The sequence below is a fragment of the Siphateles boraxobius genome, unplaced genomic scaffold (assembly GCF_051911475.1).
Source record: "Siphateles boraxobius isolate OS27281-9 unplaced genomic scaffold, OSU_SipBor_1 7, whole genome shotgun sequence".
NCBI classification, from domain to species: Eukaryota; Metazoa; Chordata; class Actinopteri; order Cypriniformes; family Leuciscidae; genus Siphateles; species Siphateles boraxobius.
In genome coordinates this window covers 25392159-25419003 of record NW_027509197.1, presented here as the reverse complement: position 1 = coordinate 25419003, position 26845 = coordinate 25392159, and the positions used below count along the sequence as shown (strand labels likewise).

The 26845-nt window shown below is 37.5% G+C and overlaps 1 protein-coding gene across 4 annotated transcripts; it reads left to right on the top strand.

Annotated features, from left to right (window-relative positions):
* Positions 1-134: 134 nt before the first annotated feature.
* Positions 135-26845, top strand: ankrd44 (ankyrin repeat domain 44). Of its 4 annotated transcripts, none has more exons than XM_077215802.1 (28): positions 135-628; positions 5601-5684; positions 7318-7396; positions 7699-7769; positions 8006-8206; positions 9649-9736; positions 10843-10985; positions 11070-11282; positions 11368-11446; positions 11816-11930; positions 12021-12103; positions 13922-13985; positions 14609-14677; positions 15326-15466; positions 16637-16702; positions 17797-17908; positions 18394-18465; positions 19712-19913; positions 19994-20081; positions 20602-20719; positions 21614-21833; positions 21927-22014; positions 22109-22192; positions 22330-22475; positions 22598-22680; positions 23053-23132; positions 23318-23409; positions 23827-26845. In XM_077215802.1, exons 1-28 carry the CDS (start codon positions 602-604, stop codon positions 23856-23858), a joined length of 2940 nt encoding a protein of 979 aa, XP_077071917.1. In that variant the 5' UTR covers positions 135-601; the 3' UTR covers positions 23859-26845. The 4 variants fall into 4 exon arrangements, with proteins under 4 accessions (XP_077071917.1, XP_077071913.1, XP_077071916.1 ...); XM_077215798.1 differs by having other exon boundaries at positions 23730-26845; XM_077215801.1 differs by having other exon boundaries at positions 13868-13985.

Here is a 26845-nt window from a genome sequence, read left to right as displayed (position 1 = left end):
ATGAAACAGTAGGTAATTCATAAGTCCGGTGTAGGATGTGTTAATTGGCCATCTCAACAGCGCCCACTTTGCCTCTCAGCCAATCTGTTACCAATGTCGGTACATTATTAATATTCATAAGTCAGGACTTTGCCATAGTAGGATTTTGAAAATAGCAAGGGGAAGCATACAAAAAACGCTGACTTCCTGTATTTTCTTATAACGAATGAATACATAACGCAGAACATAAACGACTGGGATATAATATCGGAAATCGGTATCGCTGTTGTTGGCACTGCTGTAAATGCGGATTGTTTACAGCAGTCCTCGCATCCTTTCCTCCCTCCCCTTTTCCTCTTTCCCGGAGCGCCGGAGCGTGAGGCAGCGGCCACAGCTGCTCCCGCTGACCGAAGATAGCGCCTTTAGACCCGGCCACGGCCGTCACATCACCCCGGGCCCCTGGAGGGTGCGATCCACAGCAAAGCAGGAAGCAAGCTTTTGATGCCACATCATTGTGCAGCACCATCTTCTCGTGAAAAAAAAAGCGAACAGGCTCGTCTGGATTTGATTAATCCTCACCTCTAGATCTTTTCAGGAGTTTGGATGTGCTGTTTCACATGATATGGCTGTTCTAAAACTAGTCGACCAGGTATTTGCACAATGCTTTCTGAATTACCAATATATTTTTGATTGCAAAATGAACAGTTCAATTGGAGGATGTCATGTAGCTTATCTAACTGAGGGGTTTGCATATGATCGAATGTAATTTTCAATGAATGCATACAATACATCATGTGATGCTCCATAGCTACAGAAACTGCATGTGCAACACAACGACATTATTCTTTTTGAAAGATTAAGGTCTTCCTTGAAAGTCAAAAAAGTAACATCCTGAGCAATTCGTGCAAGTCGTTGTTCACATTCATTGCATAACTTGTGTAAGGACAATTATATGCTTTTATTTAGAGAGAAGAAACTTCCTGCTGTAGTGTGCTGTGATGCTTATGTTGATATGGCTCTTAAATCTAATCTGCTCATCAATCCAGGTTTTGAGAAAAAAAAATCATAATATCATTATCAGGACACCTAGTCAGTTTTCTGTTTTAACTAGCGTAAGTTGAATACCAATAAAATGGTTGAGCTCCACCCAGTTAGAGCTCAGATACCGTAGTCAAGTTCCTTTTTGTCATTAATATCTTGATCTTTTGCTGTGATAGTAGCAGTAATTTAGGTTCCAACATTGCAGCCTAGTTAGTAAAAGACTGAATTCATTGTCATCTGATTTCTATCTGTGATATGTTGAATACTGCTGCTATATTTATGTAAGCTATATTACACACTTTTGGATTACATGTTACTTATTTTGAGAGTAGTCACCTCCACTAATTGTTTGTTCGTTTTTCATGTGTCATTTGGTGGGCAAAGAGTGAAAAGGTTTAGTTTTTGTGTAGAATAGACCTATTTCCCTAACGGTCATGTGATGCCCTTATATCTAGACACTTGCAAAAGTTCTAGGAGGTTGTCCTTGCAACAAGTAACTTGATGTCTATCAGGGTGTCTATCAAGAAGATTTTTCAGCTGTGAGAATGTAGAGACTTAATCTAAGTGTGCACTAAATCTTTGCACACTAGACGGTTAATAGAAAGGATTCAAAAAAGTTAATCTATTGACATCTTCATGCTGTTGATTGTCACAGAAAATAACAGCAACTTGGCTTGTCTTTCAATTTTTAATAACAAGCAAAAATTTTGTGTACAGTAATGCAGTTACAAAAAGGGTATGAAGGCTTAAAAGCAGAAGTGTTCAGATCATATTTTTAATACAGCACTTTAATTAATTTGTTCGTACATGTTCATATTTGAGCTGTATTAATATTTTACAAAATACAGTTGAGATATTAATGATCTATGTTTAATGGTTTTTTTTACATTCACTTTATTGAACATTTTTCTTTCTAAAGACTGGTCAAAAATCATGGCATTAATTTAATTAATTTTATACATTTAATTTGTACTTTTACTCAGTCAAAATATTTATGATAAAAAAATATTTTAGGGGAAAAGTTAATGTGCTAATCGCAGATATGTACCTAATGACAAGTAAATATTTTCCAGAAAATATTTAAATAGTTTTAGTATAATGATGATGTTAAGGCCAACTGTTAAATTTTGGAAACTATTATTTAATTTAGTTGTCTTCATAATATTACATTTAATATTTTCCTCACACTGTAGATGGATTTTTATACATAAACATATACAGTTGCCTTTATATTTATCAATGATTTCCCTCACAAGGTACTTGTATCATTGTACTTTTGGGGTCCTTAGTATGAAAAAGTTTATAAACCCTTCTCCTAAATCAATCTTTTGTGGTGGTACTAGTGTTTTAGGTGGATGAACTTTGGTGTACTTCCATTTATGCTTAAATAAAGCGTAAATGGAGGTATGGGAATATTTTACTGAGGGGAGTATATATTTTTTCTGTGTCATGACAGGAGTTGAAAGATTGGATAATACTTTTAACACATTCAGATTTTACATTAATTTATTTAGCAGACATTTGAACCAAAGAGGCTTAAAAATGAGGAACATCTCAAGTGTAGAATGTTGTAAAGTTGTTTAAGTCTTGCGGCAATAAAAACTGTATTTTAACGTTTATTCTGGCATAATGCCTTTCCCCTTTGACTTCTGCATTAAAGTGCATTAATATAAACGCATGTCTTGTTTGTTTTTACAGACTTAGACCCAAGTTGAAATAATTTTTTTGTGTGGTAATTGACACCATGCCCTAGAAAGTTTAACTTGCATTAAACCCATGAAATTTATTTAGAAATTTAATATGTGACACTAAGTGTTCTGAGCGTCAGTAAAGTTTACAGTCATTTTTTGGTCTTGTGTACAATTTGATTTCCATAATTTGCCGAAAGAGGAAAGGAACAGGAAGTTGTTGAATCTCAACATTCCCCTCTCATGCTTTTTTGTAGTCTCAGGGGGTTACATGACACAAGTTCAGAGAGCCAGAGAGAGAGGAAATAGAGGATAGTGTGTTTACTGCTTATACGTCATCCGTGCTTAAGACTTTAGATGGTTCTGTTATGCTCTTCATGACATACATTCGTTTTTGTTTTTTATACTTTACATCCGAGTTTGCAGTCAATTGTAAGAAAGAGGTGAATTAAGTAGAATAAATAATTGGAGAAGTCTAGCATATCATGTCACCAAAGAGAAGTCTGTTGTTTCACTGGAAGATCAAGTTTGATTAAAAAGGTCACAAAATATTTTAAAAATTAAAACTATGCATGGATGAATTGTTCATAGATTGAGTGAATTTCCATTTCATGCTGTGACTTTACACATCTGGGAAGAAATGCTGTCACATGGAACTAGGTTTCAGTTTTGCAGTTCTTTTAAAATGAGACATCAGCAGTTCCTCATTTCTGCTGTTTTGAAGAAGAACCTGCAGTGTCAAAAGTGGAGAAACCTCAGCCTTCATTGGCTAAGGAGGACAATTAGCTCACTTCTATTGGGCGTAGAGGTAGATGATGGGAACGAGCAGTTGGGGGAAGGCCGTGTAGCCAAATGCATGTCAACAATGGCTTCAGTGTTGGAGCGTTTGGCTTTGGCATGGAGTGGTGCTGGGAGGTCGGGGAATGTCCTCATTTGTGATGAGCCCCGTCCAGATTGTGTGCTTGTGCCAGCGCTCAGCAATCTCGTCCTGAAGCTTTGCGGTGCCACAACACAGACAGCACTGTTGTCACCAGCTGTTGTGTAAACTTGTGTTCTCTTTCAAGGGAGAGACGAGATGTGTGCTCGTGTATGCGATCAAGACAGAGGCAACATCTCATAGTGAAGAGAATTCAACATTGTGTTCTCATAGATTCAATGCTCTCATAAAAGAGCTCAATAAGGATGGCCCGGTGCCAGCGTGAGAGAGTTTGGGCCAGTGCTGTGTTGTAAATCTTACATTTGTTAATGTTGTGCATGTGTTTTTATGCCTTGCAAACTTAAATATTTGTTTTTTCGAATTCTGCTGGTTGAAATGTCACCAAGAAAGAGAAGACATTGATGTCTTCATTCATGAAGACATGATATCCTCTTAGAAAGTGCAGTTGCTCATATTTTGCTCTTTCATCGCTCAGATTTTTCATCTTGGTCTCAGATAAAACATTTTGGGAGAAATGAAAATAGAAACTGAATTGAGACAAATGGTTAACTTGCAGTAAGAGAGCTGAGTAACTTGAAATGACTAATAGAAATGACTGATGGCTTATGGCGAACTGGCCCTGCAGAGATCTTTTTTTTATTATGGATGATGAAATGAGTTTGAAGTGAGTGGGTGTTAGATGGCCTGTTTCTGCAGCTGAAAATAGAGCAGATCTTAACAACACATCTCCTGTTGTCTCTACACTGAGAGTTTGTTTGCATGTGTGCATGATAAAGAAAAAGTCAAAGAGTGAAAGAAGCTTTTTGTTAGAATCATATTTTGACATGCCTGAAAAAATGTATTTATATCATTCATTAAACATAACTTTATAAAAAGCCATAATGTAACTCCATTACAGCTATCAGTTCATATACTAGGGTTTGCAATGTACGCTGATATACTGGTCAGAGATTAAACGTTGACACAATCCTTACCCTTAGTGTTGAGCCCTGAAACATCCTTTGTGTTAATTTGCATGTTGGCTTGACTGCATGTGTTCTGTTGTATAGCGGAAATGAAAATGCTTTCCACGCTTCCTCTGTGTCGCTTCTGTGAAAGTGAAAAAAAAGCAACAGGAAGTGAGATGTGGGGGTTATTGCAGATAGAGACACTGGAAGTATAGATGCAGCCAAGTTTGGCTCAAACCACCTCTCCTCTCTTATCCCACGCGTGCATCAGATTATCATGCTTTTCATTGTGCTGCCATTAATGTTTTGAAGCTAGAAAATACAGTTTATAAGGGTTCAGTTTAGTCTTTAGTCTCTCTCCATAAACAAGGATTGAAGATGATAATTATGTAAAGGAAACATGACTTTAATTCAGTATGTGGTGCAAAGCTTCCTTGGGGCTCTTTGGGTCCTGATTTGTCCTCCCTGTAATGATGCTATTTTATAGAAATGGTGAGACTGGTTTCAAAGCCTACTTGTCTGGTTAGCGATTTGTGCTGAGAAACGGATTTGAAGAACGTATAATTTTAACTGATTCTGAATGACAAACTCCAAACATTGGGGTTTTTGTGTAATTATAGATTACCACTTTTTCTTGAAAAAATGCAACACTTACCATTGCATAACCTGCTGCCACAATGTAATGGTGGTTGCAAGGTTGTTGGTGGTGTATAATGCGAATCAGTTCTGAGTGGTTTTTAGTGTGTTCCTATGTGGTTGCTGGGGCATTAGTAGGTGGTGTCCTTGGGTGTTACGGGTGGTTGCTAGGATTTGGGATTTGTTTAAATTTGTAACCTTAAAGGTGCAGTCACAAGGAAGGTCATTCTATGGTCAGGACTAGTGTCACAATGTATGAATCGTCTATCGTATATCTATAGTCAATAGCATAGCAGCTGAGTTAATTTCAAACCAATGCTTTATGATTTTCTTCTTTGATAACATGTTTAAATAATCTCTTGTTTTTCACAGCCACCCCTTATCCAAGCCATCTTTAATGGAGACCCAGATGAGATTCGTATGCTCATATGTAAATCTGAAGACATCAATGCACTGGTATGAATCATTTTCTTCTTTTCTTCTTCTCACATGACTATATCTCGTCTCTTTGTTCCCTGCAGCACAATAGTTAAGAAACCCCATGGAAAACAGCCAGAGATTTATATACATTTGTCTCAGTAAAGGCAACAGGACACAAAACAGTTTTCAAGGCCATTCTTCTTCCAGAATATTTATTTATTTTGCTTGTCTGTCTGTGTCGGCCCTAATGGCTCCAGCAAGAATTAGCTCGCTGTCTGAATGTTTTTTAAAGAGCCGCTGGACCAAAGTCATGACTTTAGGCTGCATGTGCAAACAGGTTCAGACAATACACACGTTGAGATGTCACCACCACAAGTGTGTGAGCACATTAGTACACACTGACATCCCCTTTATTGATTGAAGAGAGCCAGTCAATGCTTCTTTGTTGTGGATCCCTTGCATTGACCCCCCCAGTCAGCATATTCATTTTTAGAAGTGATCAAGTCTATGCCCAATTTTCTGTGAAAGCTTTGCAGTCCACAATGGGACTTTTGAAAATGTACAATATTTTGAGGTTTAAAAATAGTGGAATGTACAGGTCACATGAGTTTGGTTAGTATGACTCAGTCTTTCTAGCCTTGATGTAGATTTCCAATTGAAACAGGAAGTTAGGTGAAGACACATAGAATGGCTTATCCTTTTTTTTATTAGCTAGTAGCTTTTTGTTTATGCCACAGCTTGCAAAATATGATTTTTTGCTTGCTCTTGCTATGTGGTTATAGATGGTTTTGGAGGGATATTTTGACAATTTTATTGGACACAAAAAAAATATACACCTCTAAGCGCAAGATACACTACCATTTAAACCAGGGGTGTCAAACTTAGTTCCTGGAGGGTCACTGTCCTGCAGAGCTTAGGTCCAACCCTAATTAAACACACACGGACCAGCTAATCAAGGTCTTCAGGATTACTAGAAACCAGTAAAGTAAAAACAGGAAAGATAGTAAAGACAGTAAAGACTATGATGCCTTAAAAAAAAGATTTATGTTTAAAAAAATTATGTTCTTTTGAACTTTTCATTCATTCAAAAATCCTGAAAAATTAAGTAGGCAGCACAACTGTTTTCAAAAATGATTTAAATAATAATAATTAAAAATAATAAGATATGTTTCTTGAGCACCAAATCAGCATTTTAGAATGATTTCTGAAGGATCATGTGACACTGAATACTGTAGTAATGGCTGCTGAAAATTTAGCTTTGGCATCACAGGAATGAATTAGTTTAAAATATATTAAAACAGTAATTTTAAATTGTAATAATATCTCACAATATTACTTTTTTTATTTTATTTTTGATCGGATAAATGCAGCCTTGGTGATCATTGATTGAAAATAAGAGACTTCTTTCAAAAACATTAAAAAAATCGTACAGACTCCAAACTTTTGAACAACAGTCATGAATATTTATTCCTGGTAGAGGAAGACTGTAATTTCTAAATGTGTATCAACTTATGAGAATACACTAGCATATAGAGAGGTTCAAAGCTTACTGACATGTAGTAAAAGTAACAAAACTTTGATTTGATTTGAATTTTAATGTCATCTTGCCACTTTCTTTTTCGGTGTGTCTCACTCTGTTTTTGTTTGTTTGTTTTTCAATCTCTCTCAGGACCCTGATAAGCGAGCTCCCCTTCATGCAGCAGCCTTCCTCGGAGATGCTGAGATCACAGATCTCCTCATTGTGTCGGGTAGAGCTGCTCTTTTTCTCTCTCCCTCCTTTCCTTCCCCACCTCCCTTCCATTGTAGCTTTACAGCATTTCATATAAAATAAATGCATGTTCAAAACCAATAAGGAATAGTTTACCCAAAAGTAAAAATGATGTCATCAATTACTTATACTTTTCCAGACACGTGTCTTGTATTACTATTATATAGTAAATGATGACAGAATTTAAATATTTGGGTGGACTATTCCTTTCAAAAATCCAGCGAATCTTTATATTTATTGTAGTTATTATTGTTTAATGTGTCTTGTACTACTCCATTTTAGGGGCTCGGGTCAATGCCAAAGACAACATGTGGTTGACTCCACTCCACAGGGCAGTGGCATCACGTAGCGAGGTGGGCTTAGTTTTTAAACACGCAAAAACATGTTTGAATGAGAAACAGCTGCTGTGTGATGTTGTCACATGCCAGGATGCCTTTAAAACAATGCAATTCATATGCAACTGTTGTGTGATTAGAAAAGGGTTTTTTCCCCACCCTGGATGCTGATTGGTTAAAATACTTCTACAGCTGTGCTAAAGTTCACAATATAGTTACAGTTGCGACAATCGTTTTCTTTTGTCCAAATCTAGGAGGCCGTTCGCGTGTTGATCCGTCATTCTGCTGATGTTAACGCACGGGACAAGAACTGGCAGACTCCGCTGCATGTCGCATCCGCCAACAAGGCCCTGCGCTGTGCGGAAGTCATCATCCCGCTACTGAGCAGCGTCAATGTTTCAGATCGCGGGGGACGGACTGCCCTACACCACGCTGCCCTCAATGGACACACGGAGGTATTGCAAGTGGAGACTACATGCTTAATTTTTGCTTCATTCATTGCAATACAGAATTAGATCACATTTTATTTTGTTGCAGTTTAACACAATAAGTCCAAAGGACTGAGGCAGTGACGTTCCAACTGGGCAATTGACTTTTAGATACAAAGTCACTTGCCTGCCCTTACAAAAATAAGTATACTTCAAGTTAATTTTATTAAGTATACTTAAGTAAAGTTCAAGTATATTTTAAGTATACTTTATGTATTAAGTATACTAATATCAATGTACTAAAAGTATACTTGTAAGTGTACTACTTCAATACTACTTGGGACTAAATTGGCCCACTTTTTAGTGTATAAAAGTATACTTTTAAGTGTTCAGTAGTAAACGTGTAAACACAACTAGTTTGCAACAAATTTTTTCAATTATACTGCAAATATACTACAAGTAAACATATAGGTAATGGTATACTGATAGTTTACTAGTCATATATGTGTATCACATTTTTAGTTTATGAATGTACACCCTGAAGTATACTCTCAGTAAACTGCTAGTTTATTAGTTACTGCAAATATGCTTGCAAGTTTTCTTGAAGTGAACATAACATCATACTTATCTTTTACTATTTATGTTATTCTTGCACTTTATGTATACTACTATGTTCATAAATAGGTATCCTATTTGGGTGTTTAATGTTTGATGATCATGGATTTTAGTAAGCAATCTTATATCAATTGTTTCTGCTTCTTCTTCACCTGTGTTTTGATTCTGAGATTCTGTACTATTCAGAAGATGCGTTATAGCGCCCCTCACCAAATAACAGTGAAAACATGGATAGCTGGAAAATTTAGTCAATGGCGGGTAAAGTAGATTTGAAGTAAAGTCCTATGTATACTACCTGTGGACTAGTCTACAAAATTTCACATACTCAGAATTATGAACATATCAGTTTTTTTTTTGTTTTTTTTATATATCAATATTTTCAAACAATGCAAGTTAATAAGACAGTATGTAAAACTTAACAAAAGTATTTAGTAGGCTACTCAATCAAAAGAGTAAACACAACTACAATCATAGTATAATTTTAAGCATATCTCGATCAAAATATTGAGTACAAGAATTGGCCAACTACTTTGTATAAGTGCAATTTTAAGTATATTTCTGAGAAGTACATAAAAAGTAGACTGAAATCATTACTAATAGCACAATAATAAAAAAAAGGGTGCTGCTAAATACTTCCCACATTGCATTGTCAACACAGTGAAATTTCTTGAGCTCTCCACAATGCAGAATGGTTTAGAAAGTCATTATATGAATTGTGACACAAACACGCAGCACACAATCAGGAGACCCATAATTACTGGTGCATTATTGGCTCATGCTCTATGTATTCTCTCATCCATTTCTCCATCTCAATCTTGTCACTGTTATTCAATTTCCTTTCTCCCTATCTTCAGATGGTTAGCCTTCTATTGGCCAAGGGTGCCAACATCAACGCCTTTGATAAGAAAGACTGCCGTGCACTGCACTGGGCAGCATATATGGGTGAGGGAACGGTCCTATAAAAACTGTGACATGTATGCCCTTGTTTTCTTTTGTTTTCAGTGGAACACAAAAGGAGTTGTTCATGCTGCTCTTCAAGTGTGAAAAATAGTTATGAGGCGGCTGATAAGCTCTAAAAAGGGCATAAAATCACCACTCAAGTAGTCCATACTACTGTCATACTAACTCTACAATAATAGTGAAATTGTTGTTAGAATTGTTTTTTTAAACTAGTCCGAAGCTGAATTCTTGGAGGTCTCCAAACATACACAGCAGTCTTTCGTTACTGAACGAATAATTTAAGTGAATAACCCATTCATAAAAACACTTGTTTCATAAGTCACATGTTTCATTTTAGAATGTATCAGCCGTTTCGAACAAATCATTAAAATGCCACTTCAGATGCAGTTTCTGTGGCATCTCTGCTGTGCGGAATTGCATTTTGTTGATACTGGTTTCATTTGATTGGTAATAGCCTATAGTGCCTTATTATTCTAATTGAGTTTTACATAAAAGATGGGGTCAAAAAAGGGTCAAATATTGACCCTTTATCATTTCTGTTACTGCTGTGAATTAAACATCTCTGTTTACTCTCAATGCAATATTATGAAAATTATGAAAATCGTCATTTTTCCATGACAGGCCTAAACCAGCCAAGGAACCAGCATGAAAACACTATCAGCAAAATGTTGTCTAATTGTCGTCATCAACAAAATCCCCCCAAAATATTGAGATCTCATTACTAGTCAGTATCGCAAACCCAAAAATGCTAATTATGTGCAATATTCCAAGTCTTCAAAAAGAAATTAGCACTTGCTAACATTCATATTGGTTTTGCCTCAAACAATGGCATTGCTTCAGAAGACTTATAGTATGTTGTGGACAAGTTGTATGGACTAACGATTGACAAGGCCTTACTTACTTTCTGATTTTGTTTTATGGTAAGAAGTCAACATTCTGGAAAACATCTCCTTCTGTGTTCAACAGAATCGGTTTTGAAATGACATGATGGAGAGTAACTAATAACAGATTTTTCTTTTTTGGGTGTACTATGTTTAATCTGCTATATCTGTGTTTGTCTTCATGAGCTCCTCTCAATACTCTTGCAGGTCACTTAGATGTAGTGTGTTTATTGGTGAGTCAAGGGGCCGAGATCAGCTGCAAGGACAAGAGGGGATATACACCTCTACATGCTGCTGCTTCCAACGGTCAGATCGCTGTGGTGAAACATCTGCTTAGCCTGGCTGTAGAGGTACTTAGGATGCAAATAGATACATATAGGGAAGAAAGGATGGGGTCATTGGACTGACCATTACATTGTATGCTTCACTCGTAGATAGATGAAGCCAATGGCTTTGGGAACACAGCGCTGCATGTGGCGTGTTTTAATGGGCAGGATGCAGTGGTTAGCGAGCTGATCGACTATGGTGCTAATGTTTGTCAGCCAAATAACAAGGGCTTCACACCTCTCCACTTTGCTGCTGCATCCACGCATGGTGCCCTGTGTCTGGAGTTCCTGGTCAACAGTGGAGCTGATGTCAACGTCCAGGTATGCCCAACTTGGACTAAATATAGACAGACCGTCCAAATCCTGTGTGCTGTATGTTAATAAACATTTTGTGATGTTTCCTCAGAGTCGAGATGGGAAAAGCCCTCTTCATCTGACGGCAGTGCACGGTCGATTCACACGGTCCCAGACGCTCATCCAAAACGGTAAAGCTGTTTTTAGCCGGCTGAAGGACCATTCACACAGAATGCGTTTTTGCAGTTAAAATGAGACACATGTCAGTGGTAAAAAGGCAAGGTCTAGAGACACGTTTTTTAAAATATGAACTTCTTTTAACTTGAGCACCTCATTTTTAGAATGCCATGTCATGCACAAGAATCTGTAAAAAATGCAAGACACGTTCAGCGGCCAAACACGTCTGGCTACTTTGTGTTTACATAGAAATTAGCTCAGTGGAATGGAAAGCATGTTCTGTGTGTACAGCCCCTAAAATATCTGAATCTAAACCGCATTTGATTTTGATATCAACTTATTTCCAGGTACATTGTGAGTACAGTTGTGTGTTTTTGATACAGGTGGAGAGATTGACTGTGTTGATAAGGATGGAAACACTCCGCTGCATGTTGCTGCTCGATACGGCCATGAACTTTTAATAAACACTCTAATCACGAGTGGAGCTGACTGCACCAGGTTTGACTTTGCATTTGGATCTTTGTTCAAAATATTGGTAAAGCATCATATCTTGTTATCTCTGATAGACTCCCCTATATTCTTCTGCAGAAGAGGTGTTCACGGCATGTTCCCCTTGCATTTGGCCGCTCTGAATGCTCATGCCGACTGCTGCCGGAAACTCCTCTCCTCAGGTACTAACTATGCCACCAAATCACACTAGTTGCATTAATATAACAATGTAAATCTAGAGGAAACCATTTTTGCTTAAACTGTGCATGTAATGTACACATTAAGCTCAAGCAGAAAATGTAAGTTTGAATCTGACTCGGGACATTTCCTGATCCCATTCCTTTTACTTCTCCCCATTATTTCCTGTTCTTTCTATAGGACTTTACTTTACTCTACTGAAATAAGTCTCTTATGCTCACCAAGTCTGCATGTATATGATCAAAATAGAGTAGAAACAGTAATATTGTTAAATCTTATTACATTTGATAAGATATATTCTATTTGAATATATTTTAAAATGTAATTTATCCCTGTCATGACAAAGCTGAATTTTCAGCAGCCATTACTCCAGTCTTCAGTGTATGCTTATTATAAATACTTCTTATTATTATAAAAAAAAAAATGTCATGATTCTTTGATGAATAGAACATTCAAAAGAACAGCATATATTTGAAATATAAATATTTTGAAACATAAATACAAAGCTTGGTCATGAAACTGTAGATGATAGGTCCTTTACTTAACCTGCTTGCAATCACATCATTCTATATAGGGCACAGCTGATTGGTTCTTGGTGTATCAGTAACCAATGAGCTCGCTTGCTCAACCTTCAAATACTTGATCAGCATTTGCTATTGCAGTTGCAGCATGCTTTCAGAAACCTTCACCTTCCCCAGCTCCACTTGTATAGATCTGCTTTGAGGAATTAATGTACACAATATTGTACAGCAGCAGCATGTCTTACTTGCAGAATAGCAGATCTGGCGGAATAGCAAATCTATTCTGCCAAGACCAAACATATTAACATTGTCATACCCATTACCATGCCAAACAGTCCGAGAGTTGTCATGACTGAAATGTCTTTTTTGAAATTTGATGATTTGAATAAAATAATTAATCCTTTTCGAATAAAATTATTTGCAAAGGTGTTAAATTTAATGTCTTTGACCACATATCACACCAGGTGTGGGAGACTTTGAGCACTCGTTATTAAGGGCCTGTTTTGTTTTTTGGTAATCTTCCCAGAAAACTGTAAGCTGTTACAACAGTAAAGGGAGGACCACCTCGATATTGACGCCCATGATTTTGAAATGAAATAATCAGTAATCACTGGCTATGGTCCACATACTTTTTTGCCATATAGTGTTGTTGTCTATATTGAGATGAGGAGGGGACCAAGTACTGAACCAAGAGGTACCCCTCAAATTGATGTGACTCAGACAACCCTCCTCTTTAAAAAATACTTAATACTAACACAAAGTTAAATCCTGTTCTTCTTTATGCAATTAGGTTTATTCTGTGACTTAAAGATATTTTGTCTCTGAAATGATTGGCATGAATTTTTCCTCATGTCTCTGCTGAAGTCTGGAATGCCCTAATTTCTGTGTGCTTGCTTAACTTGGACTCTTGATCATGGGATTGTTGTAGAGGAAACACTAGATTGGATGTAGGTGCTGTATATCTGTACTTTTAAATCATTCTGTTTGATTGCACACATTTGTGTTCTCACCTGTGTGAGCGATGTGTGTTTGTCTTGTGTTTCCTGTGTGCACTGTCTTTGTTTTTCCTGTACTAACATACTTTCTCTCTCTTTTTCTCACATTGTCTCTTTTTGGACTCCTTTTTCCCCATTTCATTCTTTTCCCCTCCTTCGGTCTGACACTGTGACTGTCTGCGTCTGATTGTGGGGGCACTGCATCCTTCCTCCCCATCTTTTCATTCCTCAGAACGGAGGTATAGCATAATGTGCCCTCTCAATAATGACTCGGTCCTGTCTGCAGGCTATCAAATCGATACAACAGACAACCTTGGGAGGACATGTCTACACGCCGCGGCTGCGGGCGGGTAAGTGTGTCTGTCTTGCAGACAGCCCTGTTAAATGTGGAAAAAAATACATTAGCATTAGCTTAGCTGAAATTAAAAACTGTATTTTTCAAGTGTGCATACACATTGTAATGTAGAGCTATACAATTAGGTAGAGTCTTAGCCAATAAGGTGACTGAACCTTTTAACTGAAAGGCGGAACATCTTTTGCTAAGCTGCCATATTGAGCATTGCTATTTCTCCTTTTTGTTTTTCTACTAGAGGTCTGTCTAGTTCCTTATTCTGTTTCTGATTTGAACTTTTGTAACTGCAATTATATTATGTGGAATGTGATACAAAATGTAGAAGTCATTAAGTTATATATATACTCAAAAACAATACCTAAAAATGCATGAATACAATATCAAAACTAATTATTATGCCGTTGTCCATTGTTCAGACAAATAGCAGTATTGTTTGACCTGTTGTGTGTCTGCAAACCAGCTCATGGCTAATCTCTCTCTCTCTCTCTCTCTCTCTCTCTCTCTCTCTCTCTCTCTCTCTCTCTCTCTCTCTCTCTCTCTCTCTCTCTCTCTCTCTCTCTCTCTCTCTCTCTCTCTCTCTCTCTCTCTCTCTCTCTCTCTCTCTCTCTCTCTCTCTCTCAGTAATGTGGAATGTGTGAAGCTACTACTTAGCAGTGGAGCTGATCATAACCACAGGGACAAACATGGAAGGTGAGTTATGGGTAAATATGAGACATGTACATCAGGATAATTGCTCATTCACTTGTCATGCCTTTGCTCACTTCATCCGCAGTTAAAGTACTGAATCTTCTGCATAGACAATAAAACATCTGCGGTATTCATTGAATTAAAGGGGAAAATGTAATATTTTCTAAAATCAAAAAAAAAAAAAAAAAATCAGCATTAACAAATTTTTTTAATTAAGCATTAAGACAAAATAATTAAATATTTGAATTGCAGTAAGACAAAAAACTTAATTTTTTAAGTATTTTAAAATGTCGGCTTAATGGAAAACTGTTACTTTTGGAATTCATCAACAATTTAATGACATTCAGATTTCATAGCATTTTTAACTTGATCATTTTATAAATAATTTTTAAGTAATATATTATAAGTTTCATCGTCGTATGATAGGTGAAGATTAAATAATTTTTCATGAAGAGTAGTAAGTGCTAAATTTAACTCAAATCTTTTTTGAGTTAGACATTCGTAGACCTTTTCTGATTGTACAACTATCACTGCACACGTTAAATTATATCATTTCTTTTATACTAATTTTTTTGTACTCTAAACTTCTATATCATACTAAAATTTTGACAACTTTATTTGACCTCTTCTTTTGTCAATGGCTGTTGACAGGACCCCTCTCCACTATGCGGCAGCTAGTCGACACTTTCAGTGCTTGGAGACTCTGGTGTCCTGCGGTACCTGCATTAATGCCACTGACCATTGGGGGCGCTCTGCTGTGCACTACGCTGCTGCTTCTGATCTGGACAGGAGGTATACACATTTACACAAACAGCCACATTTGTTAAAAAATGGATTTGGTGCTGAGTTTGGAAAAATAAACAAATATTGCGTTTTCAGTAATAGAATTATAATGGAGCTCTTTGGGGCCTGATATTCTGAAATGTTTGAATGCAAAAAACCTGCAGCTCATCAGTCTAAATCATCCTTCACCCTAATCATAGTTTGTACTTGGGGGTTCTTGGAGGTCAAAACATTCCCACATGATTTTTTTTACAGTGCATAAATGGAGCTAGTTGTGGCCAAATAACATGTAATTGTTCGATGTAGATGCATGTCTAACACAATTCAATGATGTAGACACCAGCAGCTGTAGTCCAACAGCAGGTGAAATCGAGTGCACTGCCAGTCCCCATCTCTATAGGACTGCTAGCAGCTACAGTAACGCATATATCTATGTTACCATGGCAACCACAGGCTATTTTTAAGTCTCATGTCATTGGGTTAGTTTATGTGCCGAGACAGGGGTTCAGCGTCAAGTTACGGAAACACCTTTGTGCTTAATTTAGTTAGATTAGCTGCCAGATTTCACTGGCACAAAAAATTGTAAATGAGTAATGATTTGGTAACTGTAGTTTCTGACATTGTACCATAGAAACATTTTAATTAATACAGTTTATTTTTTGGTAATGCTTTATTTTACAGTGTCCTTATTACACGTTACATGTAGTTATTACTACTCAGTCATTAAATGTATAATTACACTGTAACACAGACACCTTAAAATAAAATTTTAAAATAAAATTTGTATAACCTTGTTTTTTTATACTAAGATACCCCAGTTTTATTGCACAGATATAAATTATAAAATTATATACTTATATTAATATGTAAACTTTTTTTATTATTAATTATGTATGATTAATAATTCCCGACCATAAAACTATCATAATATATTATTACTGTGATTATTATAAATATATATAATATATAATTATATATATTTTATTGCCAAAGCAAGATATTTCATTTATCGCGTCTCTTCTTTTTTCGTCTTAAGCTGATCACATGCCTGATCACATTTAATATTGCAATATTAATTATATTGTGTTTAATTGATGCTTTTAAAAAAAAAATATTTCTAAAAAATATTTGATTTATTGTTGAAGGAGAAGTGACCTTGTGTACATGTTTTCTCTGAAGGCGGCGTGTGGTCCTGGAACCAGAGAGTGACGGTGTTCAAGCTGAGAGGGAGAAGGAGGCAGCTCTGTGAGTTCTCTGGTCCATGTCTGCTCAGCCTCATTTATACGTGTGCTGCTCTGATGCAAAAACACTGGGTGTTTGTGTCTGCGTGCATCTGTTACCTCATCATTTTACTATCTGGGACAACCTTAATGTACTTTCCCTCTCTCAACTTCCACAGTAGAGCACATTATGCTTTATCCTATGCACGTATACATACAATGCACACACATAAATGCATACGGTTGCCTTACCTCCGCGGAGTGCATATAAAATGTTTAATGCACTGCTAGCCGTGTATTACCTCACTTCTACCATGGTCATTTTCCAGCATTAACAACTGTTATTGATGTTTGCAGCTCAATATTAGACCAGAAGGGTAAAAATGACGGTTATTTTCGTCAGTTACAGCTCATTAGATCTAGGATTCTGCCTGCTTTGAATCAGTCATAGAGACAAAGTGTTGCGTAAGATTACGTTTATATCAATGGATGATTTATAGCATTTATTTGAATTCATTATTGAGAAAGAGATGCATACATGAATTACCTGTCTGTTCAGAGTCTCTCTCTATGAACAACGAAGCTGTGAACCAGCAATGTAACCCCTCGATGCTGAGAAATATAAAGTAGTGATTCAGTAGCCAAGCTATTTTATTAATAAAAGTTGCGGTGCAGCGTTGATAAATTAATAATCTGTGCTCCTGAATGTTTCTGTGTGCGCATGGCACTGTCTCCAAGTAATGTATGCATTTGTGTGCTTATATGAAAATGGCGCAAATGATGTATGTGTGTGTGTGCTTTAAGGAAAACAGCGCAGTAATATTGAACGGTAATTAAACCATGGTAAATTGTATATGTAAGCAATAAGGTACTAGATGCTGTGATTTCTGATGAATAAGTCATGGCTAAAGGGTGTTTTTATTTACACACACACACACACACACACACACACACACACACACACACACACACACACACACACACACACACACACACACACACACACACACACACACACACACACACACACACACACACACACACTTATATATAGACATATGTAATGTATGTGTATGTTTGTTATACTAGTTTGTTAAATATATATATATTTGTGTGTAGGTGTCTTGAGTTCCTATTGCAGCAGGGTGCCGCCCCATCACTTAAAGATAAACAAGGCTACAGTGGCGTTCACTACGCTGCAGCGTACGGCCATAGACACTGTCTGAAACTGGTGAGGACACATACATTTCCAGTGTGTGCCTCAGGGCACTTCCTCCATCTCAACAACATTAGATTTAAATGTGTAACCTAACCTGCAAATGAATTAAGTCCAGTTTGTGGTTTCATTGTTTGTAGTAAAATTATATGTCTTAATGCCTGTTATTTGTTTAACTTGTCGGTAACGCTTCATTTTACAGTCCTGTTTCCCATATACACACTATGTACTTATTATAGTAATTACAATAACTGGGTAATAACTGCGTAATAACTAGGTACTAACCCTGAACCTACCCCTAAACCTACCCTTAACCCATGTACTTACCTTATATTACCCAGTACTTTCTAGGTAAGTACACTGTAAGTACTGTACTGTAAAATGAAGCGTTTCCAACTTGTCAATACAAGAATGAATGTGGTCCTGTTAAATTGAGATTCGTTTTTTAATTAAGTTTAATGAGAACAGCTTTAATTCAGACTTTTCAAATTTGATTTCAGCTTTTGGACAGAGATGAGAACCATCCAGATGAGATGGAGAACAGCCAAACCAGAAGTCCACTGCATCTGGCTGTAAATCCAAACACCTTTTTCCCTTTTCACTTACACTACCGTTCACAAGAACAGCATTTATTGGAAAAATGTATATTTTTTGTAACTATTGTCAATTTTGATCAATTTAATGCATTCTTGCTGAATAAAAATATCAATTTCTTAAATAATAAAAAAAGGAAAATTGTTACTGACCCCAAACTTTTGAATGGTAGTATACACACATTTCTTAGGACAGTTCACATTACCTCAATTTAATTGTAAATTAAGCTGATTAAGCAGTGTTTTATATACCCAAAAACAATAGGCTACCTAAAAATGCATGAATACAATGTCAAAACTAAACATGCTCTGCATGTTTGTCCACTGTTGTGAGCACACAGGATGTGCTTACGCTCGTTCTTGTGCGCTTTGTCTTGTCGTGTGAGTGTGTGGTTTTGAGTTCGTGTTTACATCGGCCGAGTGCTTTCATGTCATGTTTTGTCTTGTGCTGTGTAGCACACGCCTTGTGTTTTCCACTAGGTGTGTGCTTTAATGTTGTCATGTTTTGTGTGATCATGTGGCTTATGAGCGTTTTCATTAGCTGCGTGTTCATGTCTCGTTTTGTGTGAGCACATGGCTGGTGATTTCCCAGACAGCAACAGTGTCGGCCCAGATCCGGCCCACATCTGATACACGCGGATTCCAAACGGCCCAGATGTGGGCCGGACCTGGGCCGACACTATGTTGCTGTCTGAGTTGTTTTACTGGCCATGTGCTTGTGCTCTAGTCATGTTTGGTGAGCACATGGGTTGTCATGTGTGTTTCCTTGTGTCATGTGCTCTCCTGTCATTGTCTAACCCCGCCCATCTTATTACCTGATTATTGGTTATTTTGCCCCACCTGTCCTCCCTTGTTACCTGCCTTGCTCCCTATTTATTCTCCCTGTGTTTTCAGTCCTGTGCTGGAGCGTTGTTTAATGTTATCTCTTGTGTCAAGTCAAGTCTAGTCCCTTGGTTTCCCCCTCGGGGTATTTTTTCTTCTTTTTCTTTTTCTTGTTTTTTATTAAATAAAAGCCCATCAACTATGCACCTAAGTCCTATTTTCACCACCCCCATACCTGACAGTTGTGTGTCTGCATACCAGCTCATGGCTAAATTCTCATTCACTGACTCACTCACACACTCTCTCTCTCTCTCTCTCTCTCTCTCTAAAAACAAAACACCTTAATAATAAGTTTTCAGACAGTTAATCTTACACCTTGACAAGTGTATATGTCTGTGTCCAGGCATACCATGGTCACGCACAGGCTCTAGAAGTGCTCTTGGAGGGTCACTGCGAGGTGGATCAGGGGGATGAGGTGGGTCGGACTCCATTGGCCCTTGCTGCCCTCAGGGGCCACAACGACTGCGCTCTCACTCTTCTGAACCACGGGGCCTCACCGAGAAGCAGAGATACTACACGAGAACGTACACCCATCCACCTTGCAGGTATTGCACCTATGTGTGGTGGAAATTACCCAATTGTGCAATTGAAAAAAAAAAATTAAACACACTGTGATTCTTTTCAGTAATGAATGGTCATACATCATGTGTGCGTCTCCTGCTGGAAGACTCTGATAATGCAGATCTGGTTGACACAGCGGACTCTCAGGGACAGTGAGTGATTTGTTTATTACCTATTTTGGAGTGGAATGAGTGGCATGTCCTGTTACACCTCAGCAGTGTCACCTATTGTAGTTAATTACATTCAAGCTAAAAAAAGAAAAGAAAAGGAGTTACCCATAAGTCACTAACTACATTTAGTTATTTTTTTAAATTACTATGCATCTATTAAATTAATTAAAAACAACATAACAATTTTTCTGTAATAAATAAATATTGGAATGCCAAGAAAAAACTTCAACACACTACATACTAACACTAGTAATAGTAAGTAACACTAGTAAGTGAATCAACTCATTAATTTATAGACCATAACTAAATCAACCGTTATAAACAGCTGTATTTTAACAAAATTAATTTAGCCTAGATTAAGATAGAAAAAGGTGCCTAAGAACTTATGGGAAGACTATTGATTGATTGAAGTGATGTTTAATTGAAATCAAAGTGCACTGGAGAGAGACACATTGTTGCGCTTGAGATTGCATTAATGAGTATTCATACGGTGTATTTTTAGGACCCCTCTAATGCTGGCAGTAATGGGGGGTCATGTGGACGCTGTGTCTCTTCTGTTGGAGCGTGAGGCAACTGTAGACATGGCTGATCATCAGGGTCTGACTGCTCTACACCTGGGGGTGAGTTTCCTGATCTTGTCAACTGTATTGAAGTCCAAGATATGCAAGGACTTTTACTTGATTTTGGTGTTGATAGTAATGCTAATAAAATAAAATAAAATAGGAAATCTACAGTAAATTTATACAAACATTTAGAGCAGTGGCCTAATGGTTGATGCACAAACTCTAGACATATTGATTCCTTGCAATTTATACACACTGCTGTTCAAAAGTTTGTGGTCGTGAGAATTATTATTATTTTTTTTTAAATGAAGTCTCTTATGCTCACCAATGCTACATTTATTTGATCAAAAATACAGTAATATTATAAAACTGTATTACAAATTAAAATAACAGTTTTGCATTTTTTAAAATGTAACTTATTCCTACGATGGCAAAGCTGAATTTTCAGCTCCCATTACACGAGTCTTCAGTGTCACACGATCCTTCAGATATCATTTTAATATGATGTTAAAATAGTGATGGTGAATAAATAAAATGGTGATAGTGAATAAAATGGTGTTGTGCTGCTGAATTTTTTTTATATATTAATATGTGATAACTTTTTTTCCAGGATACCTCAATGAATAGAAAGAATAGCATTTACAATAGAAATCATTTGTAACATTGTAAATGCCTTTACTGTCACTTTTGATCAATTTAATACATCCTATCTTAATAAACGTATTAATAAAAATAAAATAAAAAAATAATCATACTGTCCTAAAACATTTGAAAGATATTGTTGAAGAATCAAGTTGATAAAGACAGTCTCTCTCTCTCTCTCTCTCTCTCTCTCTCTCTGTCTCTCTCTCTGTCTCTCTCTCTCTCTCTCTCTCTCTCTCTCTCTCTCTCTCTCTCTCTCTCTCTCTCTCTCTCTCTCTCTCTCTCTCTCTCTCTCTCTCTCTCTCTCAGCTCTTGTGTGGACAGGAGGAATGTGTTCAGTCCCTGTTGGAGCTGGAGGCATCAGTGGTACTGGGGGACTCCAGGGGTCGGACAGCCATCCACATGGCTGCAGCGAGGGGTCACGCATCCTGGTTGAGCGAATTGCTCAATATCGCATGTTCTGAACCCCCAATGCCCCCGTTGCGAGACAACCAGGGATACACACCCTTGCACTGGGCCTGTTACTATGGTTAGTTTTAACAGTTTAACAATGTGCTTTTAATTATGAGTAAACAGAATGCAATTTTTGAAGTATGGTGGACTAGCATTGTCTGTGTTATAGGTCACGAAGGCTGTGTGGAGGTCATACTTGAACAAAAAGACTTTCGTCAGTTTGATGGGAACCCCTTCACTCCGCTGCATTGTGCCGTGTATGTCTGCTGTGAGGTTGTCTTCATCTCTGTCATCTGTTGCACTTTTCTTCTTTGTTTCAACTTTTCTGTTTCTGAATCCTCTGCCTTACAGGGTCAATGACCACGAGACTTGTGCCACCCTTTTATTAGAAGCCATGGGATCAAATATTGTAACTTGCAAAGACTCCAAGGGCAGGTTAGTAACAGTACTATGCTAGAGATAATAGAATATAATAGAATTGTACCTACAGTGCCTCCAAAATTTGAACAAATATAATAAACATGAGCCAGTGGAAGTTATTTTAAAGAAGAACTGTTGTCTCGGTTTATCAGGACACCTCTCCATGCTGCTGCATTCGCTGGGCACATTGACTGTGTTCAGCTGCTCCTGGCCCATAATGCATCTGTGGATGATGTTGACCAATCAGGGCACAGTGCACTGATTATGGCAGCAGAGAAAGGAAGAGTTGAGGTTGTAGGTATGTATTCTTCACCATGTTTTTCTTCTCCTGTTTTGCATTATGCCTCTCTCTGTTCATTTGTATAAAAGGGTTATGAAAATAAGCTCACTTATGCAAAGTGTGGCATGTGTTTTAAACAGAAGCTCTGCTTACTGGTGCCAATGTGAATCTCAGTCTGACTGACCAGAAGGGCAATACAGCACTTCATCTAGCCTGCAGTAATGTAAGTAGAGCCAATTGCATGCCATGTTCATCAGTCCCTATAACTTTATAGTTTACCCTATAGTTTCAGCAGTGGTCACTATAGATTTTTCATGGACAAAAATTGTATATTCACATCAAACATAAAACCCCCCTAATAATTTCATATTATCTACTCACTCCAAAATCATATTTACTTTGTATTTAATAATTTGGCCGCCTTAAAAACGGGGTTTCCATTAATATTCCTAATATTTATTATTACTATGAAACAAAAAAATTATGCCAGATATGAAAACAAACATTGTAAACAGTATTTTTTTAAATGTTTTTATTAATCCATTACCTGATGTCTTCTAAAGATGAATTTCCTGTTCTGTCTGCTTTTTTCCAGGGAATGGAGGAATGTGCATTGCTCATTCTTGGAAAAATTCCAGAATCTGCCCTCGTTGCTACAAACGCTGCACTGCAAACGTGAGTTCCCTTCCACATTATATTACATATTATGTCTCTCATATTATGTTGCGTTGAAGGAATACATTTGATCAGTTCATGGATTCCCTGGGAATCGAACCTGTGACCTTGACGTTGCTAGCACCATGCTTATATATTAATAAAGAAGCAATTGAATTTCACTTGTTTCTCATTCACTCCCTCAGACCTCTCCATTTGGCTGCTCGCAGCGGGATGAAGCAGACAGTGCAAGAGCTGCTCTCTCGTGGGGCCAGCGTTCAAGTACTAGATGAGAATGGTGCGTCTGAAATCTCAGCAGATTTTGTTCACGCGTAGATTGTCAGTGTATGTGCATCTGCCTATGCCAGTCTTCTTTTATTAGTGCCATTGAAGCTTTTGCCAAAGCAGTGGCTGTGTTTCAAAGCTTTGACGGTGTCATGCGTTTCCCCTTTTGCCCCCCAACCATGTGTTTGGCCTCCTGAATAGCAAGGCACTAATGGAATGCCGCTTTCGTCCATCACCTCCCCACCACTGTCCTTTTGTTCCACTGCTGCGTCCCTCCCTTCACCTCTTTCTGCTATCCTGTCTCTCTCGCTCTTTGGCTGTCTTTCCACGCAGGTCTCACCCCTGCTCTGGCTTGCGCTCCCAGCAGGGAAGTGGCTGACTGCCTGGCTCTCATTCTGGCTACCATGATGCCTTTCTGCTCCCCTTGCAGCTCTGGAACTCCTTCCCCAGGCGCCCTGCTGAAATCTCTGCCCTGCCAGGCCAAGAGTCCTCATGGCCCCCGCAGTCCAAGGGACCCCTCCGGTCCCTCCAGCGAGGGCACGACCACTGAAAACGACTCGGACTCAGAGACATTTTGACCCCGGCTCCTTCTAGAGGCGCCCGTCTTAGTTTTCAAAGCACATTTTGTCATGAACCTTACAGAAGTTGTATAGATTTTTTATTATGGAGCGCAGCCTCTATAACAAGAGATTATGAAACATGACATAGCACATTTGGTACGCTTTTGTTTTGCTACATTTGTTTGCACAGGAGATTTTTTTTCGAAAGCCATTTTAATCACTTTAACACAGGATGAATGAGATCGCCAAATGTTGACCGACTTCTCACGCTTGAAGTACGATAATGTATAGTGTGGCGTGGTCTCTCTTAATCTGTGGACTTTTGAAAGCACAAACCCTGCACAAGGTGAGTTTACATTCATTTCACTCCTGTTGTCACTGTGGGACCAATCAGGAACCAAGAAATCACATTTGGAACAACAGGGGAATTGCCATCACTGCATCAAAGTCACTTAGTATTTATTTGTAAGAGCAAAGGCTGGAATACACTACATGACTTTGGCACAGATTTTTGCTGATTTAAGTCTGGACAATTTGTCAAAAGTCAAAGCCAGTCTGCAGATTTGCCTTGACAGAAAATCACATTGTATATGATGGGCAAAAACAACTGACTTTATTGAGACACAGAGAAACAGACAAGCTAATAAACAATATATCACTAGTGTTTTGCTATGGTTGATGCGCTGAGCAGCCTTATTGGATTCTGAAGTCGGGGTTTTGTTGCGGTTTCCCCGAGTTTCCCATTTGCAACTCTGACTTGAGGGGGCATTCCAGTTAAAAGTTCCACTTAAATGGAATGCACCATAAGATTCCATCCAGTCTGAGAATATCAAACATGTTTGACATTTTGAACCGATTTTACAGCATGTTGTTTTAATTTGTCATTCATCTACCAACAAGGCGCATGTTTCTTTATGAGTTTATTGTGTTCGGAGTGACTTTAAAGTCTAGTAAGTGTATGTGATCCTCGTTTTGTTTAGAATGCCCAGTGTTTCTCTGTAACCATCTACAAAGTCTGCAAGCGCATGACGCCGCCTGTTTTAAAATCTGTTTAGATTTGAAAAGTTGTGTAGTGTATTCCAGCCTTTTGACTGTAAGTCCATAAAACCCATTGTAATGTGATGAAAATCCAATGCAAGTTCTCCATTGTCCAGATCGTACACCAGTTGTACTATACACATTGAATTTGACACATTGTGAATAGATGGCTCTTGAGATTTATATTGTAAAGAAGAGCATTTTTATGCTAAAAATATAAGTAGATTTCTAGCTCTTGATGGTCTAAACTTAAGTCTGACGCTTTTGGAGAGTGACACTTTGTCACGCTGTTCCTTCTCAGACATAGAGACAGTGTTCAAATAATACTTCTATTCAGGTTGAATTTTAGATTCTAGTCCGAGGACTTGGCATGTTATGTGCACCAGGATGTTTTGAAGCCTGCACCAATATTTATTTACATTTAGATATCAATGGTACTACAATTGTATGCACTTATGTATAGCAGTAAATGGGTGTTTAAAGGAATAGTTCATCCCTAAATAAAAATTCTGTCATTATTTACCTATGTTGTTAAAACCCTATATGTGTCTCTTTCCATACATCGGCAGTTCATGGTGACCAATGCCTGTCAAGCTCCAAAAATGACAGAAATACCTCCAAAAAGAACTATGTACTGTATTGCAAGTATTCTGAAGTCAAATGAAAGCGCTGTCTGAGAAATAGGATGAAATTTAAGCTGTTAACCACTGAAAATCTTCCTCTTCAGTGAGCTGTTGGTACTGGATCATTGCATTAGTGAATTGAACTCAAGAACTTAATCATGAAAACAAAGAATCTAGTTTGTTTTGTGAATCAAATCAACCAATTTATTAAAAAGAACCAGTTAAAAAGAATGATTTGTTCATTAATTGGACTTATCCATTGAACTCACTGACTCATTGATAAAATCACAACAGTTATTAGTGAATAATGCCTTAAATTTCAGTCTCTTCCTCTCTCAAAATTATTGTAGGGCTTTAGAAGACTTCTCCTTTTGTGCTCCATGAACAGAACAATAACATTAAGGTTTGAAGTGACATGAGTGGGAGTAAATAATGACAGAAATTGCATTTTGGGGTTGACTATTAATTTAACATTGAATCCAGAACTATGATTAACCTACTCTGTCTTCCTCCTTTCCTTTCTTTTGTACTGGTTATTAATATTAATCCTTTTTAAACAGATTTCTAACATGCTTTCAGGAATCCATTGCATGGATTCCATTTTGCTTCAAAAGATAAAGAGCTTTTAGTGAAGATGGTGTTTTAAAATCTTGCTGGTCAGAAACCTTCCAGAAAATTCTAAATGAAAATGTAAACCACTGTTTATCTGTTTGCCTTTGTCCACAATGTGCCAGTTTCTCGGTGTCCAGTGCCTTGTTCTGCATTTTCAGAGTTTGTTATATTACATCAGTGTGTATGTATTATAGTGTCATGAAAGAGTCTAAAGATGTGAAGATAAGTCTGGGACACACCTGCCAATCGAAAGCCAATGGCTTTTTTTTTTTTTTTACCAAGTCCTGATGTTTGTGCCTACGAGTGTGTGATTTACAGTAGGAAATAGTCTTTTTAAATATCAGCTCATGGACATTATCATCACCAGAGCAAAACTTGCACACTTATTACAAAAGCACATGGTTGATTTTCTTTTCATAAATTAGATGGATTATGATTGGAAGGATGCAGAGGAATGAGGAAAGTCAAACAGTATTATAACAGAAAAAAAGCTTTGAAATGTATGACAATCTAGATCGTGGTTTCCTCCATTCTGATTTTGAAGGTTCTTTGTCAGTTAAAGTTTTTTTTTAATATATATAAATTGTATGACTATTATATAAAATGTTTTAACAGA